At 35.3% G+C, this 16,808-nt stretch overlaps 1 protein-coding gene across 3 annotated transcripts in view; it reads right to left on the bottom strand.

The window, feature by feature from the left end:
* Window positions 1–16,808, bottom strand: part of LOC110026363 (glycerol-3-phosphate acyltransferase, chloroplastic) — a 64,641-nt gene that overhangs the window by 40,050 nt on the left and 7,783 nt on the right. For all 3 annotated transcript variants that reach the window (XM_020727264.1, XM_020727265.1, XM_020727266.1), the window contains 2 exons: window positions 10,022–10,108; window positions 9,808–9,905 (listed from right to left, as the gene is read on the bottom strand). In XM_020727264.1, coding sequence (XP_020582923.1) covers window positions 9,808–9,905; window positions 10,022–10,108 — 185 coding nt within the window. The remainder of the gene's footprint in view (window positions 1–9,807; window positions 9,906–10,021; window positions 10,109–16,808) is intronic.

The raw sequence follows: 16,808 nt of genomic DNA, 5'->3' as shown, positions 1-16,808 counted from the left end.
ATATTAATTTCATGGACTAACTTATTTGCTCGCATATGTCCTTAATGTAGGAAACCATAGCTTATTCAATACTACACTCGCATGTTGGTGTAACGGTCCTTAAACACTTTTCACTGTATTCAGGTTATACAATACGTCGCCTCCAATGAACGCCCTAGCATTTACACAATGATTTAAAGAATTCATTTCATAATTTTTCAATAAAAATTTTATATTGGTTGTCAATTGCCCAATGCAACCCCCACTTTTCGCATCTGAGGCTTGGGTCTTGACAATGGTCGTATGAAGCAATTAGAGCAATTTTATCTGGTTTGACTAGTATTTATTGTTCATTTTAGAATAATCAAATACCTAAATCAATTTTTAGGCCTTTGAAAATTTTAATATGCCACCAAAAGTGCATATTAAATTTTTTTAAGGCTTACAACCGGAGATGTTTAAATATTATGTACTACGCATAAATTTTTTAAACCAATATTTTCCATTCAATCCTATTGAGTACACAACTATCACAATTTTATCCAAAGCTTCATAATTTATCTATTCAATCAGTTGAATTTGAGTGAGCCTAACACGACTTGAAGTTGAAATTTTGGGTGATTATGATATCAAGCAAGAAAGCATGACTTTAGCAAACCAAATATAAATTTGTATATATGCAAGTACATAATTAAAAAATAGGCACTTATGCATAAATGTATGAAAATAGTACATACATTGAAATAATCACATATAATCATGTGTGTGTCTATTATCCAAGCTTCATAATTTAACCATTCAATGTAGGAGGGCCAGACAACAGTATAACAGCAAGGCGAGGGATTTCTCGGTGGCGGCGGCAGTAAAAGGTGGAGGTTGGGAACTACAATAACAGCGAAGAGGAGGGAGGTGAAGGTATTGTCAGCACTTGGAACTACGAAAAACAATAATCAAAAGGTTGTTTAGGGGTGGCCGCAGCAATGGAGGCAGTCAGACAGTGGTAAAAAGCAATATGAAAGATAGGCAGGGTTGCGAAAGCTAAGGTTGAGGGCAAGGACAGTGATGCCAGCAAAGCGAAAGGTCGAGAACGGCAGCGACAGTGAAGGGAGGAAATACGAAGTATGGAAAAGTTGGAGATAAATACCCCCACGGGGACAAGCTACATCTAGAGCACCACTTGATCCCTTGAAAAGAGATCACTATCTCAGACGAGTTACAGTCAAAACATCACCCGCCATTGGATACAATCCTATAATGAAGAAAGAAGATATTGACGACTGCCTAGACAAAAAACATATGCCAAAACTGAAAACCTAAAAATGAAAAGCAAAAATATAAGCCTAGGGTAAATAAGAGTGGGGCTCTTCACACAAGGAGATGGTAAATCCGCGTAAGAAAAGCCGGTCGGCCCTCAGTTTATTGTTCTAAACCAACCCGATGTGCCAGAAGAGTGTTGCATCGATCCAATGCAGAAGTCGGTCGTGGGATTGTAGCAAGGATCGCAGCAAGGGCCCGCTTCACAAGCAGCTCCCCGTCGCGGGAATGATGGGAAGACGGGGACCACACATTTTGGTACCATAATCTTACGCATTTTTAGTTCCACATAGAGACATGCAAGAAGGTACGGGTATAACATGTTAGGAGAACAATATAACATGATAGAATAATAATATATCATGCTGTGAAATAAAATGTTGTAATGTAAATCAAACTTATATATTTGGGAGATCTGCTGCTCCTTTAAGCTAGCTATTATTCACTGTATAAACAAAAAAAAAAACATTGCCTGGAAAACTCGAGAAAATCAACGAATAATCCACGACGAAAAACTCGAGAAAATTGACGAGTAACAATTCAAATAAAACTATCAAAACCTCGGGAAAATCCCGAAGAAAAGACCATCAGTGTTTTGTCCAAAATTTCTGATAAAACATACGAAAAATCCGAAAAGAGGGAACCGCAAGCACTCGGATCGGGGTTAGGCTCAAATATATATATTTGTACTCGAGGGACGTCGAGTACTACTATCGGTCACCCGGATGTATAAAGCCTGTCACTCCACTAGAAGAATGTCTTATTAAACCTAACTTAGGAGGGTACTTCTTAGCCCAGTATCGGTAATCAACAAGTGGACAACCAAATTGTAACACATTTAAAATTTATATTTTAGCATGCACATATATTTCAAGCATACAAAAGAAAAATTATACTAATTTTGTAGTGAAAATATTTTTTTATAAATATTGTATCTGTTCTTATCAATTCGTTTTATTAATTTCAAAAAAGTATAGTTGTCCACAAATCGATCACGTCGTCGGGCATAGGACCGCCAACAACCTAAGAAGGTACGGGTCCCCCGCTAGTCTTGTGTTGGTGAATGATACTTTCATCCTACAGTTCATCAAGTCCCAGGATTGAGTTTTGGTGTTATAGGATAAGATATCATTCTGTTCTACCACCGGCGTGTCATTGTCATCATCGCCCTAAGCCCCAAAACAAAACTAACCTACTTGCGACCTTGCTTGATGGTTTCATATAGAACAAAAGACTATATATGAGCATTTATGTATCAGATATAAGCACAGAAAACTGAACCAAGAAGCAAGGAAAAAAGAATAAAAATGGGGATGAGAGAGAGGAAGAATTGATTCATCCAAAAGATCGAAAAAATAAAGAGTGGAGCAACCCTCAAAAAGATCTGAAAAGGAGAGCCCAAGATCCTTGAATCAATCCAGAGGATATCATTTTCTCAAATTTTATATAACTGGATCAACCCAAGAAGAATATCCTCTCCAAATTTTATTTCAAATAGATTGAAATGGGCCCAGAACTAATATAACACTGATACCCACGGCTCCACCACTTATATGTACTTACACATCCAAATATGAACCCAAATGTGGTACTTATGTTATCCAAACTTTAATATTAAACCCTCAAAGAATTCTTTTATAAATAACAATCTTATAAGCTTTCAAATACTTCATGAATATGTTTCATATCACCTTCATGATTCCCCAAAACGAAGTTTCAAGAGCTTTTCATATTTCACAAACGAAGGGGCATTAACCAATAGAGGAGATAACTTTTTAGCCTTCCAGAAAACCATACCAATGTCAAAATCATTTAATTCCATCCTTCATTGAAAACTTTTCATATCACATAAACATGAAATTATCCAGATAAAGCTATATAAGTGCTCATAACCAGGGGCAATAGAGAGGGAAAACCACCAGCCCAACCTATTCCCCGAAAAGATCAACAGGTAAAGCTCTCGGGTAATGCAGAAAAGAGGATAGGGGCTCACGGGTAAGGCCAGGGAGAGGAGACAGTTGGATTTCATAACAAGCACACAGGTAGAAGCCAACGAATGCACAACCAAGTGTCAATCATAAACTCATAATTTAAGGTAATGAATAGAACAAAAGTTCAAGGGCTAAGGCAGCAAGGAGAAAGCCAAACCTGAACCAACTATGTCACAAAACCAAAGAACCACTACAGCAAGGCTCAAGGCCTGGGCCAATGAGTAGAGAAAAAACCTCAAAAATAACCCCATTTAACATAAAAGAGTTACAGGTGGAGGCCCACGGTCAGGAGCAGCAGAGAACAGTCAATCAGGACAAAAAGAAACAAACTAGAATGCTCACGGGTAGTGGCAGCTGACCACAAAAAACTAATCCAGCTTTACAGCAAAGGGAAAGCCACCACATTAAGACTCACGGCCAGGGTCAGTGAAGAGAAAACCAAGTCTAAACCAACCTCTTTTAATCATAAAAAAGAAACTAAAGGAGAAGGCCCACGGCCAAAGGCGGCAGAAAGCTACCAAACAAGACAAAGGAAGACCAACTGAAATGTTCACAAGCAGGGGCCACAAAGAGAGCAGTCCAACCCCAAAATAAACTCACGGGCAGGGACAATAAAAGAAAGCCACCATAGGTATTATCATTGCATTTCTTTTGATATACATAAGAGAGTGAATGGACAAGTTTTTATAGATCATTAGGACTAAAACCCTTTTCATCACATAAGACATGATAGTGAGTTAATTTGTTTGTATCAAACATCCCGATATAGAAGTAGATGTTGAAATCATGAATTTTGGGATGACAAACTTGATTACCAATAAAAATCTTGGGAGGAAAGTTAAATAGAGGCTTCCAACCAAACCGTGCCCAACAGTTAAACTGAGCCCACCAGAGGGCTAAAACACTAAAAGATTTCAGTCAAAAATGTAATACCAAAGTGGGTCAGACTGAGCCCACCAAAGAGACAAATTGAGTTCAACACAAGGGACAAACCAAGTCCAACACAGGGATAAACCGAGCTCATCACAAAGGGGGCAAACCAAATCCAACATAAAAGAGAACAGAGAGAATTTTAACAGATAAACAGAGCTCAGCAAAAGGAGTATATCAAGTCAATCTTATGCAAAACCAGTCCCAATTCTTAGGCCAAATCAAGCCTACCATATGGGTGAAAAGTAATATAAAACCTTCAGCTAAATCCATCCCAGAAGAAGCCAAAACCGAGCCCACCAAATGGGCCAAAAATAGAAAACATTTTCATCTAAAATTCCCACTTAACAAAGCCAAAACCGAGCCCTCCCACTGGGCCAAAACAGCTTCTAGTATAGTGGCAAACCGAGCTTAATCCTTAGGCCAAATCAAGACTGCAAGAAGGACAAAACAGAGCAGAAATTTCCAGCTAAAATTAAATTCAAAATGAAGCCAAAAACCTAACTCATTCATATGGGAAAACAGAGAAAATTTTTAGCATAGATTTAATTCCAAAAGAGCCAAAATCGAACCCAGCATATGGGCAAACCGATCCCATAAGAAAGACAAAACAGAGCCAAAACCGAGACCTTCAAATGGGCCAAAAACAGAAAATATTTTCATCCATAATTTGATTCCAAAAGAGCTCAAACCGGACACAACTACTGGGTCAAAACAAAAAATATTTCCAGCATAAATTTGATTCCAAAAGAGTACAAACCGAACCCAACATATGGGCAAACCGAGCCCACAAGAAAGGCAAAACAGAAAATAAATATTTCTCCTTGGAGCTTTATATAGCTTTATATTCCAAAATATTGTGCCAACATATATTTCGAATGGGGTCAAATAACAGGAAATATGTAAGTATGCATAAATCTTTATAGCCAACATGTTTCAGCACTAAAATGGATTCCAACATAGATTCTAAGTGAGCAAGCATCAATGCAAAGTTTATATCCATGATCATTTTATGTATTTTTTAAACAGGAAAGAAACATAAGCCACCATCCTTCTTTTAACAATAAACTGCTCCAGCAAGAAGCAAAGAAAGAAAGCCACAATTTTTAGCATATAGGTAAAGACATATTAGAAGTGTAAGAAGAAGATTTACATGTGAGAAGGGACCTAGACATGCTTTCCCTAAAGTCCACATAAAGTGTCTAAAGTGTCTAAACTAGATCCAACAAAAGTATTAAAGAACAAATTTTTGATATCAATGCCCTTGTGAAATAGCTGTTAAAACAAATCAAAAGCCTCATATATGTATTTTTCATTTTAGTACTTTCAACATGTGTCGAGCATGGTGACAGAACATAGAAGAGATAAAAGAAGTGCCTTATTTGAGATTTCTTGAAAAAAAAACAAAAAAAAGACACCAAGCTCCCAAACGTCCATCACACAGGAGCCTAGCCGAAAAGATAACTTCAGCAGGGCCTCTTTTCCTAAAAACTTCAGAAAGCAGCAACCCTCGAGTGCTCCACACTCCCAACACACGAAGAACTTAGCCTAGAAAGAATTTCGGCAGAGTCTTCCTCCCTAAAAGCCTCAAACAGTAAAAAAATCACAGCCTCCCTTTCTCTCAAGAAATTTTTAACAGCCCAAAACAGTACACTAAGAAGCTTTTTTATAGGCAGAGAAGAGAGGGGGAAACCATCACCTACCACTGTAAGGTGATCGAATCAAACGGCAAGGCAATAATTGCCACAGTAAAGAGGAAGACGGTAAAACCTCAAGAAGGAGAAGGGTCGGCCAGCTCGGCCCTTGTCATTGGAGAGCCGAAGAGTCTAGCGGCCACGCGAAGAATGGGAAGAGTCGAGAAAGCTGGAAAAGATTGTCGCGTGGATCGTCCACGGGAGCTAGGGCACACGAAGGAGACGAGCAGAGCGTTTGACTAAGTCGGGGGTCAAACGAGGGTTTAGGTGTGCGGGAATAGAGAGAATAGGGTTTAGGATTATAATTTTAATATTATAAGTAATAAAGTATATAAAATATTTAATATTTCTTAAAAATAAAATTTAATTCGTACTTTTTTATTTTTGCATCAAAACATAACAAAATTGATGTCCTTTTAAGGTAATTTCGACGTTTCAGACGCGTTGGTGCGGTCTGTTTCGTCATCGGAGATCATTTTGACGAATTCATCGATTTGCATGCAATTTTGCTCGTGTCGAAAATATGACAATATGGGTATTTTTTTCCTACTAAAATTGGTGTCCTGGACGTGTTGGCACAGTTCATTTTGTCGTCGGAGGTTGTCCGGAGAAGTTCGCATTTTCACTCATCCTTTAAGCTCAATTTAAGTCCAATTTTGTGCAACTTAGTGAATTTTGTGCATTTGGTATGCATGTGTGACGATAAAGTTCTGAAGTGGATTTCCTAGGGCTTGAGTTCCTATTGGGAATTTCTCTTTGAGCTTCCACATGATAGTCCTTAACCACTCGACCATAGGACGATGGCTTTGAGATCATCAATGTGAGATATCACATGAGAAATAGGAGGTGGCTGGAATTTCTAAAATGGTGGGTCTCAATTCTAGTTTTATAAGATAGTCAATAGGAACCCCTAGAGCTAGATCATAGGATCCTAAGGAAAAAAGTAATGACCTCAAAATGAGGTCAACAGAGGTAAGCAAGTTAAATTTAAGCCGAATACGAGCTTATTCAAACAAATAAGTTTGAATCGACTCGAACAAAAAAAATGTTATTCATAAGCTATTTTGAACACAAGCCAAACACGACGTAAAAACTTTGAACAAGCCAAACAAAAACAAGCCTTGGGCTCGCTCAAGTTCGGCTCATTTACACCCATATTACACAAGGAGTTTGTGAAGAAGCCTTAAAAGTTCCTGCATGGAAATAAGAAGTTGAAGAAATTCGGAAATTCGGCTTCTAGAGAAGAATAACACATTGACACGTACAGAGTACCTCCTAGAAAAAATTATGTTGACTGTAAATGAATATTCACAGTCAAATACAAAAGAGATGAAAGTGTTGAGAGATTCATAGCTAGATTTGTAGCAAAGGGCTTCACGCATTCATATAAGATTGACTGTCAAGAAACATATGCACATGTTCCCAAACTTAGTACTATTTGGGTTTTACTCTCTTACAGTAAATCAAGATTGGTCTTTACACCAACTTGAATTAAAAAATGCATTCTTAAATAGGAACCTTAATGAAGAAGTTTACATGACAATAATTTCGGGCTTGAAAATTAGGTCAAACAACATGTTGGTTTGAAAGTTAAAGGAGTCCCATATGGCTTGAAGCAATCTCCTCATATTTGGTTTGACAAGTTTGCTAGAACAGTGATTACAAATGAATATCATCAGTGTTAAGTTGATCATAAACTAATTGGTAAATCCAATCCTAGAGGCAAAATTATTAGTTTCACAGAATATGTAGACAATATTATTTTGGCATGTCATAATTCACATAAAATCATTGGACTAAACATGCTTGAAAAGAAATTTGAGATTAAGGACCTTGGGACTCTTCCCTATTTTTCGGGAATAGTAGTGGCCCGATCTAAGGAGTAAATTGTCATATCTCAAAGGAAGTACATCTTAGAGCTATTAAGTGAAACCAGTATGCTTGGCTTAAACCTACTGATAAACCCATGAATTTCAAAAAATGTTGAATGGTAGTAAGGAAAATAGTCTAGTTAACAAATGAAGATATCCAAGACTTGTGGGCTACTTTACCTATCGCCTAAAGACCTAATATTACATACTCAATCAATAAAGTAAGCCAGCACATGAATAATCCAAACGAGAATCATCTAGAAATAGTGTAAAGAATCTTGAGATACTTGAAGATGACCCTAGAATATAATTTATTTTTCAAAAGGACTAAAGACCGTGAGATTGAGGTTCACATAAGAGTTGGGCGGAAGAGGTAACTGATAAAAATCTACCACGGGATGATGTTCATATGTCTAGGGAAATCTGTCACGTTAAGCAAAAAAAAGTTGTTCTCTCAGAGTAGTGCAGAATTTGAATATAGTGATCTTGCAAAGAAATGTGAGAGAATTTGAATTCAAAGATTATTAAGGGAACTTATGGTTGAGATAAAAGACACAATTATGTTCAATAATAGCCAAACATCTATTAGTAAAGCCAAAAATCATGTGCATCGTCGTAGATCAAAACACATCAAAATTGACCGGCACTTTGTCTCAGAAAATGTTAACAATAGAATTGTTCAACTCGACCATACTCCCACAAGACTTCAGAAAGCTGATATTCTCACAAAAGCATTACCAATGGTTCATCATGATGAATTGAAGTCCAAGCATAATTTTCACAATATATACAACCTAACTTGAAGGGAAGTATAGGAAAGTGCAAGTCCGCATTAGAAAGAATATTATTTCCATATCCAAAATATATTTCTCTAATGGTGTTTCCTTTTATTTATATTTCCTATTTTTAATTCTTCTTTATTTAGAGTGATTCCTATTTTGTTACATTCTTTATTATTATCATTATTTTATATATATATATATATATATATATATATATATGTGTATTGCATTGGGAACAACAAGAAATACAATTTTTTATAGAATTCTACATACAAACATGTGTGTCTACATTTCTACAATGAGTTCATTGAGAAAACAAATTTAATCCATAATGATCATTCATAGAAATTATGATGCAAAATTCATCCCAATTTAGTCCATCGACTATACAAGAGTGATCCCAATTTAGTCGTTCTAGTACCATTTATGAACAATTTTGCACGGTTAAGAAACTAAATTAGATAAATTTGATACTCCTTGACTAAATTAACCAAATATGAATAGTCAAGGGGCCTATTTAAATTTTGGACTAAACTAGAGAGAGAGAGAGAGAGAAACTTGTACATATAAACATTTTAATCAATTAATTTTTTAGCTAGTTTAAAAAAAAACTTTATTCAACAACACTTCACTCAAAAAATGAAAAGCATCAAGAGTATAATTGCCAGCCGTGTTATGATTAATAAGTTTCACCCTCGGAATTATTTAGCTTGATAATAATTGATATCAGATGTGCAGGGATGTGACATTATATTAAAGCGCAATACATTTCACATTTCAAAGCATAATAATTATACTTTATTTGCAATATGATATGCCAAATTCATTTGTTGGATGTGATTTTAAACACTAAAATAATTTGAAATAAAGGCATCATAATTAAATCACTTCATTTCAAAGCCACTACAAAAGGAATTCCATTTAAAACTTAAAAGCATTTAAATTTACACTGCAACCCTGTTTCCACTTGTCCTGGAAAATAACTCAAGTAAATTAAATAACAAGATGACATTATTGAAAAAATAATTACACAGATGACGCATGTCCACATTTAATAGCTGGTGATGATTTCATACAGATTAAACTTAAGATATACCAAAGGGAAGTGACCAACGCTACAAAATGAAATACTAAGATACATTTGCTAAAAAAAGTAACATAATTATGTGATGAAATTCCACTTAAAATAGTTGATGATGAATTTTATACAGACAAAAATAAAAAAGAAAAAAAAAACATTTCTTACTTGAAATCCAGCAAAGGACGAATATAATTTTGTCCAAACATGTAATAATCGAAAGGCTCTCGTGTAGCTTTGTGATGAGGTTGAAACATGAAAGGGTTCTGCCGCATGCATTAGAATGGCAATGAGCACACAATACAAGAAAAAGCACCATTTTTTGTGTTCCAACTAGAATAAGAGCGATTGAACAATAAAAATTTGAGAAAAATTTAAGGACCTCTACGTCCATAAGAATTCGATCAAATGCAACTGTCATATTGGATAGTACAATTTCATCTGCTTCTGGAAGTCCACTTTGTACAACCTACAATTATGCAAAATATTACATAATATGATGCGTAAAACAAAGTTGCATAATGTGCAAACCAAAGTAACAGAAGAATTAAGTAATCATAATTGACAAATGACAAATATGGTGCGTAAAAAATGTTGAAATGACGCTTCATGATTTAATATTAGAATGAAAAGCAAGATGGATCGCCTTTGTTACGTAAGTTCTACTAAAGTAACAAGGCTTAACAATGCTACCGAAACGAGAGCTAGATTCTCGTTTTCTTATAAATCTTAAAAAGGCAGCCATACTAACAATTTAGTTGGACAGCATACGAGGCTGAAAAAAATGTACAACCATACGCTAGACTTCAGATAGAAGATATAATGTAATATATGATATGAAAATATGAACTAAGATTCATAATGTAATATTACGTAGGCAAAATACACTCAGCTGCAGCAGTACTGCAAGTTTAAATAACTGAGAAACAAAACTTATCATATTTTGCAACATTTATAATTGAATTTAGAGGGTTTATTGTATTTAAAAACAATAATAAGGCTGTGGAAAAAACAAAAATTGATAAAGTGAGAAAATTTTATCTTAAATAATACAGAAGCAGCACCTATAAAAACTATGGTTGTTAAAAAATGATTAAAAAGCATTGGGAAATTTGGGCATTACAATAGAAAGTACCAACTAGGTAGGAGATAAGCTCACAGTAAAATAAGAAAAAAGTAAAACATGGCTAGAAATATGCATAGCTATAAGCGTAAACTAGAGTTAAAAACCGCATGAAAACTTATAAAGGAACGTATTGTAACAAAGAGTTCACAAAGCTAAACCTAAACAGCCCGTACTGCGCCTCCTAGCACATAGCACTGCATGTCCCCCCTCCCTGCGAGCAAAAAGAGCATGGAAGCAGGGGGTTAAAATTGATGGGAGCTATTTGAGTCATGCACGGGTAGGCGTGCATAGGGTGAAACCCCAGAAACGTATTTTATTTAAATTTTTATAATTTAGGATCTATAACTAATATTTGTATCAACTATTATATTGATTAGTTTTAATCATCACAATTATAATTTGTTTGGGCATCAAGCTGTCCCCATTCACAGGCCCCCGCATACACTTATCCGGTCATCATTCAACTTCATTTGACTCCAAGGCATTGAGAGCAAATGATGCTCTCATTCTAACCAAATGCGGAACCCGCCATGCGCATTGACGTCCATGTTCTCACGATGACCAAATGATCCAATGAAGTATGCACTCGCCAAATGCTCTTGTTCTCGTTATCACCAAATGATGCACTAAAAATGTACCCATCAAAAGATGTTGCCCTCACTCTCACCAAGTAGCACATCGAACACTTCTCACTAAAGGTTGTTCCTGCCTTCAACTTCATGCAGGAAGGTTTTTAAGGTTTCGCCAAAGAGAAGTGCTCAACAAACGTAGATTACTAGTTATGTGATTATCATCCAATGAATTTATTGGTATGGCAAAAGGCATTATATGACATGTTGATGCTAATTACAATGCTCCTTGTAACTTTTATTTTAGTAGTACATGCATGGCCAAATTAATTTATGATTACTAATTATTTTCTTATGTTTTCTATCCAAAATTTTCTAGTTTCATCTTTTCAATCTGCTGGACTTTTAAAGAAGATAGCTTATTACCATTCAATGATTTATGCTAAACATATCAACAAGATTCTTTGCAAGTTTTGCCTTTTTTCTATTTAAAACATTAGTTGCCTCAATTACTGTTAGGTACATTGAGAAATATCAGATTTTGTTCAAATTGCAAAAATAATTTGTGTAAAAAAATGTGCAATCTTAGCCCCAAAAAAAAAAGTTATAATGATTGTCTGACTAGTAATTTTTGTGGCAAAATGATAGAAGAATGAATTGCTCATCACAAATGACGAGTATAGAAATGCTAAAGCTTCTATTAACTACGCTCAACGTATAAAAAATGAAATTAAAACGTCTTTAGAGAAGAAAGAGTTGGAAAGCTAAACTAATAAAATGTCACAAATTAATATTGATGAGAATGATAATTTTGATATGATAATGAATGGAGATATTTTATGAGTTGGATTATCAAAAAAAAAATACCATACAGTAAAATCAAATATATCCATTCAAAGTCAAAGGCTATTAATGCTTAAAAAACAAAGGCTAAAGAACCTTTGGGTACGCTATTTACCCTAAACCCTGTTGAAATGGTGAAGCAATAAAAGGGTGAAATGCTAAAAATACATGAAAGCTGCTAGCAAAAAAATGAGAGAAATAACGGTCCAAGTATCTTATTGTTGGATGTATGATGCTAGCTAGCATTCCTTCCAATACAATTAAGTATAAAAGCTTTCAGATAGTAATAGAAGCATTTCAACAATTTGATACTAGAAGAAAACAATCCAACCATCAAGAGGAGTGAATTTCATGTTTTAAAAAAGTGGCAAGGCACCACAATCATTAAAACATTATAAAAATATTATCTTAAATACAATTATTTTCATACAGCCGATGGTTAGATATACCATAATGAAAAAAGATTAATTAACCTTTGGTGAATTGTCCAAAAGAGCCACATTCATAGTTAATTGATGTCGGTTCTTATTTAGAGAAAGTAGAGTAAATAATTGAATTATTTAGCAAATATATTAAAAAAATTGGACCACATTAATAATTCTTCTAACTTCCTGCATGTTAGTAACTTGTTATATACTCTACTTCATTAAGTCATATATATTTTTTGAATAGATTGGTAATTTATTGTTGTATAATTTGTGATATTATTATAACAAAATTCTTGAAGGATAAATAAATGAACTTATATTGAAGCTATTATACCAATTATTATTTGGATTTAATGATGAAATATATCTTTAAGATTCAAATATTAAGGCGATACTTTGAGAAGGTGGAGGCGGCCATACATAGTTTCATTTATTCAATACTATGATTGCTTTGCTTACAGTAGATAAATACAAATCAAATATCACGTATCAAGCCTGATAAGACTCATTTTTCACTAACTTCTTCCATTCGAACATTTTCATTAGTAATAAATAAATTTAAAAAATATTTATATGTGAGAAATTTTTGTTGACCCTTATTGAAAGAAGACTAAAGCAAAACAAGCACAACAAATTTTCTTAAAGCAATTTTTGGAATACTATGATATATGCGCTCAAATTAGACGACATTTGCTGAAGAACTTAGATTTGGTTATAAAAAAAATAACTCCCGATGCGTGCTAGAAAATTCGAGGAAGTAGAGTAGCTTATTATCGTTTTACCGTGATACAAAGATTCAGCACACGCCCAGAAATGAGAAAGCAAATAATAATGACCAAAAGTTTTAATGTAGAAAACCCGGAAAGGGAAAAATCATTGGGACTGACCCAGCTGAAGAGTTCTACTATAAAAAGATGATTAGAGTTGCAAGTCCCTCAGGCGAGAAAAGATTACTAGGTTTTCCAAGTTACAACACAAACTGACGAAAACAGATAGTGATTGGCAGCGTCCGATTGGTGGTGGTTGACGATGATCGACGGCGGTCGGTGGGGGGTTGGGCTCGGCTGTGGTCGGAGGTCGGCAGCCGTCGACGGCAGTGGTTGACGGCGATCGATCGGTGGTTGATGACGGTCGTTAGTTGTCGACGACGGTTGGCAGTAGATTGCTATTAGAGGTGGAAAGCGATGGACGACAATCGGCGGCGGTTGGCAGTGGTCGACGACAGTAAGAGGTGGTGTTGGACTTCATTTTTTTCTCAAAGCTTCAAGTTTCTCAAGCATCAAGCTCTCTCCCTTCATGAGAGGGGTGGGCTCTATTTATAGAATTCTGGGTGCAATTAATGCAGAAATATAAATTACTTTAATCGATCGACCTAGAGGATTTCCCTCGATCGAACGCTATTTGATGACCATTTGAGTGTCTTAAGGAAGTTAGAATTGAGTGATCTTGAGCTCATTGAATTCGTCTTGTCAATACACTCAAGTTGACTATAGACTCGTCAGAATCAACACTATTTGACCTTCCATATGCGTCCAGAAAGCTTCCAAAAGCAGTTTAATGGCTTGATTTAGGTTTGATTTGGACCAATTTTGGTAAAATAGGGTTCTTGACGAACCGGTCAGTTTGACTGTAAGTTTGTTGAAATCAGAGTTCTAAATGATTTTTTATCGAGATTTGAATATTTCTTGCTCAAACAGTCGCCTAGAAATTCATGTCGGATGATGAAATTTTGTTGATGGTGTATCAAATACAATTGATTACATGTATGAAACAATGGATAGGGCCAAAAAAGGTAAATATATATGAGCTTTAGCAATAAAAAAAAATTTGAGCGTGTTTTTAAAAACAATGATAATGACGAGAAGCACTACTCTATCAACCATTGCATATTGTTTCGTATTTATTAAATCCTAGATATTTTTCAATAACCCTGATATTGCAAAAGATAGTAATCTCCTACTATAAAATAGAGCACTACTTATGCACAACAAAACAGTATATGGCCAAAAAGCTCAATATTTATAGAGTATGTAAACCAAAGAGTCTAGCCTTACCTGCAATTCATCTGGATGCACAAAATTGAGCGTATATGAGCATATAAGTCTAAAATAAAATTGTATATTGGTCATTATTATGAAACTGTATAATTTAATTAACTTTTTATTGTAGCTTAATGGAAAAAGAAGAAGCAAACTGGATCATAATCACCTAAGATTTAGTTTATAAGAAATATAATGGAGGCTTGATTTGAAGACGTACCATTATGAAATTATAGACCATATCACTTTAAATGATATATATGAAGTCAAAGAGTGGTTAAAAGAAAAACAAATAAGCTAAATGAAGATAACGAAATAACTACTGGTGAGAAAGAATTTAAATGGAATACTATTGCTAAAGCAATGGATGTTCATAAGAGAAACTACAATATTCGAGAGTAATATAAAGGTAAATAAAAGATTTTTTCATCTAAAACTAAAACTCTTGCAAACATGAAGATGTGAGGGTAACAAAAAAAATATTTATGGTTTATGAGATAAAAATGATGTTGATGAAGAAAGCAAGGCTTTTTTTACGTATAATGATGATGATTCTAAGATGACTAGTGCAATTATATATATATATATATATATATTAAAAGCCCAACACACAAATAGGTTTTGGCGTTCTAGAGGCTTCAGTGAACTCAACATGCCCTCCCTTATTATTATCATAAAATATAGAGGGTTTTGAGCAATTGGAACTTCTTATGCACAGATAAGAGCTGGTGAAAATATTTTAAATATTCGTAAGTGCAATGGCGGTTCGTGTTGTGATTGAAATTGCATTTAAATTATACTGTTGAATTTGAAATGAAACGGAGTCAGATAACAAAATTTGAAGAGTCGTGTCATTGTCAAGAGTAATCAGAGTATCATCCATTAAGTTTTCAAGTGTGTGCCCCCAGTCTTCTTCTTTCTCCGAGAAGTGTAAACATGTCATTCTTAATATGAAGACTGGCTCATGTGATCCTCGGTCTGATTTGATGTTAGAACCGCATTAGGAGGAAAGACAGTCATTGTCACCGCAATAAGTTCCAGTGTATGTGAAGTGTGAATTGTTACCTCCGCACCTGACGCTTCCTGAATAGGAGCTGCGGAACTATCCTGATTTTCGGTTCGAATATTATCAGTTGTAGTATAGTCAGGAGAAGGGATGTTAGTGGCAGATACAAACTCCTGTCTTGTGGTGGTTCCCTCTTCAGGTTGGTTGTCATCAAGTTTGTTGGGAGCGCGTTCAGGCACATGGGGTGCACTAATAGTGTGTTCTTGCTTTTGACTATTGGTTCTTGCTTCTAACTAATAGTGTGTTCTTGCTTTTGTGGTGATTCCCTCTTCAGGTTGGTTGTCATCATGTTTGTTGGGAGCGCGTTCAGGCACACGGGGTGCACTAATAGTGTGTTCTTGCTTTTGACTATTGGTTCTTGCTTCTAACTAATAGTGTGTTCTTGCTTTTGTGGTGATTCCCTCTTCAGGTCGTGGGTGCAATCTGAAATTGGGAGCGCGTTCAGGCACACGGGGTGCACTAATAGTGTGTTCTTGCTTTTGACTATTGGTTCTTGCTTCTAACTAATAGTGTGTTCTTGCTTTTGTGGTGATTCCCTCTTCAGGTTGGTTGTCATCATGTTTGTTGGGAGCGCGTTCAGGCACACGGGGTGCACTAATAGTGTGTTCTTGCTTTTGACTATTGGTTCTCAACCGTGGGTGCAATCTGAAACATTTCTCATGCGGGTGTCCAAACATCTTGCAGTGTTTGCAGTAGTAAGGTTTTTGTTCCAGTGAGATTTTTTGCCAATAACTATTGTGAGCAGATCCAAACCAGACTTTTTTTATATATGGCAGTGTAATATCTCGTTCAATCAAAATCCTTGCAAAAGAGGACCTTAAGAAACAAAAGAGGACCTTAAGAAATGAATTGTAGGTAAGTCTACCTGCAAAGATTTTCCAAAGATAGTCACAATTGCATATAAGGTAGGTAGGTCAAAGAAATGAAGCTTTAGTTCAGGTAATGAGAGCCAGATAGGTGCAATTTGGGGTTCTTGACTGGGATCAAAATTAGGGGTTGAGCAATTTCATATGTTTGTCCTCAATTGTGATGAATTTCTTTGAGAAATCCTCGTGTCCAACTGTAGTTTAATTATATATATATATATATATATGTATA

The sequence above is a fragment of the Phalaenopsis equestris genome, unplaced genomic scaffold, assembly GCF_001263595.1.
Source record: "Phalaenopsis equestris unplaced genomic scaffold, ASM126359v1 Scaffold000369, whole genome shotgun sequence".
Lineage (NCBI taxonomy): Eukaryota > Viridiplantae > Streptophyta > Magnoliopsida > Asparagales > Orchidaceae > Phalaenopsis > Phalaenopsis equestris.
This window is presented reverse-complemented; position numbering and strand designations above follow the sequence as displayed.